Source organism: Lasioglossum baleicum, unplaced genomic scaffold (assembly GCF_051020765.1).
Source record: "Lasioglossum baleicum unplaced genomic scaffold, iyLasBale1 scaffold1254, whole genome shotgun sequence".
NCBI lineage: Eukaryota > Metazoa > Arthropoda > Insecta > Hymenoptera > Halictidae > Lasioglossum > Lasioglossum baleicum.
This window is the reverse complement of record NW_027470313.1, coordinates 35,501-38,905: the sequence shown is the minus strand read 5'-3', so window position 1 is coordinate 38,905 and position 3,405 is coordinate 35,501. Positions and strand designations below refer to the sequence as shown.

Sequence of the window (3,405 nt, the reverse complement as noted above, 5' to 3'; positions counted from 1 at the left end):
ATTTATTTGATTGTAAGTCAGGAAAATTATTGCCTTCCTTGATTATAATATGTGTACTTTTACATACGTAAACAATCTATTATAATATTGCTTAAAATCAAATAAATTGAAAAAATCTTACAAGACTAAATTAATTCTCTTTCACACTTCACCTGTTCTATAGATTCAGTTACACATATAAAAATGTGAAAAACCTCGACATTTTTATTCATTCATACTGTTCTTTACGTTACTTAAATCTAATCAGTATGTACTATCTATAATACTAGATCTTTTTTCTTAGTCTTTTAAAATTATCGTTTGCGATTTAATGTTCAAACGTTTCATTTTAATTAACAAAATACTTTCAATTTCTTTTCTGGTATCAAAATATATACTTATATATCTATAATTACAATAAAAAAAGTTGTTTTAACAATTTAACTATATATCTTGTATAAGAAAATTATAATTGGTTACAAATATTACTTTTACTTTCTGTACAATTTTTACACGAACGAAATCCTAAATCTTTAATACCGGAAGTTCGGATTATCAGTTTGCCAACCTTTCGCATTCGGTCCAAACTGGTAAACCAATCTTCGGCCGAGTACCGGTTGAAAGATTTTACTTTTGTAATAATACCTGAAAAATAACATTTTTTCTATAGAAAGTACTGTACAATCTTCAAAAGTAAATAATCAAGTGAAAAATTACCTCATTGCTCGGCTTAGTTTCTCGTATGTCATTTTTGTGTTTCCTTTTCTGGAACCCCATCGTTTCGCGACCTCGTCGCTTTTAACAAAGCGAAATTTCGCCTGAGAATAATCTTCCCAACAAATTAAGCTTGGACACGTTTCTCGATTACGTAAAAGGTCTCTGATGAACTCCCAAAGTTTTCCCTGGCTGGTAGCTGCACAAGTATCGTTACATGAGTATTATTGAACTTCTCAAGAGAAACACTTTATAATGCTTTGTCTTATACTTACAATTTTTTTTTGGTTTTAATACTCTTGGTCTACCGGGTGGTCGTTTAGTAGTAGAAACGTCGATACTATTATTGTCTGATTCAGCATCTATGAAAATTAATTTAAATATTCAGTTATAAAAAAATATAATTATCCTAGAAAAAAAAAAGAAGAGAGAAAAAAAGGAATTGAAATTACCAGATGTACTGTTGGAATTAATCCGCGCATATTCATCTTCTGACTGATGGTGAATGCTATCAAATGGTGGAACTGTAATTACATAGATTCATTTTTACTGGCTATTAACGATGACTGATTTTCGAATAAAAACCGAGATACGAGAAAAAAAAAAAGAAGACAACATTATGTAGATATCAATCCGATGTTTATTCAGTGTGATAGTTTACTACACTATTATTCAAGTTATCAATATTCGTGTAGCAGTTACATACGTCTGTTCGAGATATGCTGAGAGTGGAGTAGGTCATAGAGCAGATCTCCGTACATGGGATCGTGATTGATAAAATCGTCTTTAGTAAAGGTGATCAGCTCGTTTCCTGGTACTGCTAGAGATTGTTCAATTAGTCTGTATGGTTGTCCGATATAAGATCCCGCAAACATCAGCCAATTTATTGTCTCGTCCTGAGACCAGTTTTTAATAGGTTTCTCTGACCAGCCGGTACCATCGATTTCGTTATTTTCATCATCTATCGAACACATCAAAAAATTCATATGTAATAAAAATTACAAGTGCATAGGGATAAGATTCGAATGAAAGAAGGTACACGTGTAATTAGCATATATTAATATGATAATTCGTGCAAGCATAAACATAAGCGAATAAAATTTTTTTTTGAAAATTACCAAAGTAACACTTTTTTCGGGCTGGCTCGTAACTGCGCGTGGTCAGGGCGTTAGTTCTCAGCATTTTCCGCGAGTCCATATCAAATACGGAACGATCATCGTCGTCGTTTACATTAGAAAGCGAAAAGTACTCCTGCAAGCAGAACGTATCGCATGACAAACAAATCCTAAATGAAATCGGGTTTCTGCGTTAATGACCTTGTTGGCGTCTTCAAGCGCCCTGTCTCTTTTTATCATACGAATCTAAGAAAAGCGAGATCACTGCAATCTCGTTTTCTCGAACTGGCTTGTGTGTGTACGTAATGAAAACATGCATATTTACGTCTTCTGATTTTCCGTTGGAACACAGTTGTCTGTATTAAACGGATATCGATCATTTGCAAATAACTATAAACCATTGTTTTCAACATTGTTCCATTTTTTTTTTTTTTTTTTTTTTTAATGTACGACCGTAAGCTTGGTTTTATATAAAATCGAGCACGCAATAAACGTTAATAACATCTCAAATCGGTAAATTAACGTATATAAGCGTTACTTAATTGCTATTAAACTTATCTCCGTAGCGGCTAATTTCTTCCTCAATTTTTCGATATTCTTTAATTTCTTTATAAATTTCTTTATAAATCTATCTTTCTTTATAAATTTATCTATTCGGTAGCATGAGCTTAGTGCATTTTTCTGATGTTTAATCATACCGTCTTTTTCACGAGCAAAAAATTCCAGTTATCAGTAACAGAAACATTTGTGCAATAATTTGCTTTACCAATATAAATGATAATATATCATTGGAAATATTATTCCGTTTCGCAGAATTGACAAGTTTTTATTACTCTCACAAATCATTTCACTGAATCTACAAATGAACTTATTTCGCACCTAAGTGCTAATATAACGTGCTATATAGACGGTTAATTTATCGCGACTTCGACTACTCCTGATTGCTGTTTTTTGCTGGAATACAACATTAACAATCTTGTAATCTTTTTTCCAATCGAAAGGCAGATCTTATGCTAATTTCAGACGTACTCTATATTTTTTACTTTATTTGAAAAAGAAAATTGTTTAATTGGTACTTTTTTAGATCTTGAATATTCCCTGAGTGATTCCTATCTGGAATCTTTCTTACGATTCTTTTTATTTATCGTTTTAAACGATCAGAATATTTTACCGAAATTTTAGTTTCAATTATATCTTTCTTTCGGAATATTTATAGAATTATTCTTCATAATGTACGCATACAGATTGAATTAGAAGAGTTTACAAAAACTGTGATATATAACTTTGCGTTTTCATTTGCATAAATTTCAATCAGAAAAACCCCTCGATTTTCTTAGAAAGTTAATTATAGAACACAAGCGATGCACGCAACGGTGGTAATAGTAAAAACTTTTCTCTAGATAGCACGTGAAACTCGTGCCTTTTTTCCCCGCAAAAAGTGCAGATAGATAAACGATAAAACTCATGTGAAATAGTCGAGAATCAACTGTCCACCTTAAGGCTAATACAAATTATCTGACAACGAGCGAGTTTTTTCGCTTCGATCCGATCTTACCTCCGTAAGGTCGGTTCTATCGTAATTGTTGAACGAATCCAT

At 32.0% G+C, this 3,405-nt stretch overlaps 1 protein-coding gene across 1 annotated transcript; it reads right to left on the bottom strand.

Moving 5' to 3' along the window:
• Positions 1–512: 512 nt before the first annotated feature.
• Positions 513–3,405, bottom strand: LOC143220594 (ETS-related transcription factor Elf-5-like). Its single transcript, XM_076446214.1, has 7 exons — positions 3,364–3,405; positions 1,812–1,944; positions 1,400–1,654; positions 1,146–1,217; positions 969–1,055; positions 697–892; positions 513–624 (listed from the first exon to the last, which is right to left on the bottom strand). Exons 1-7 carry the CDS (start codon positions 3,403–3,405, stop codon positions 513–515), a joined length of 897 nt encoding a protein of 298 aa, XP_076302329.1.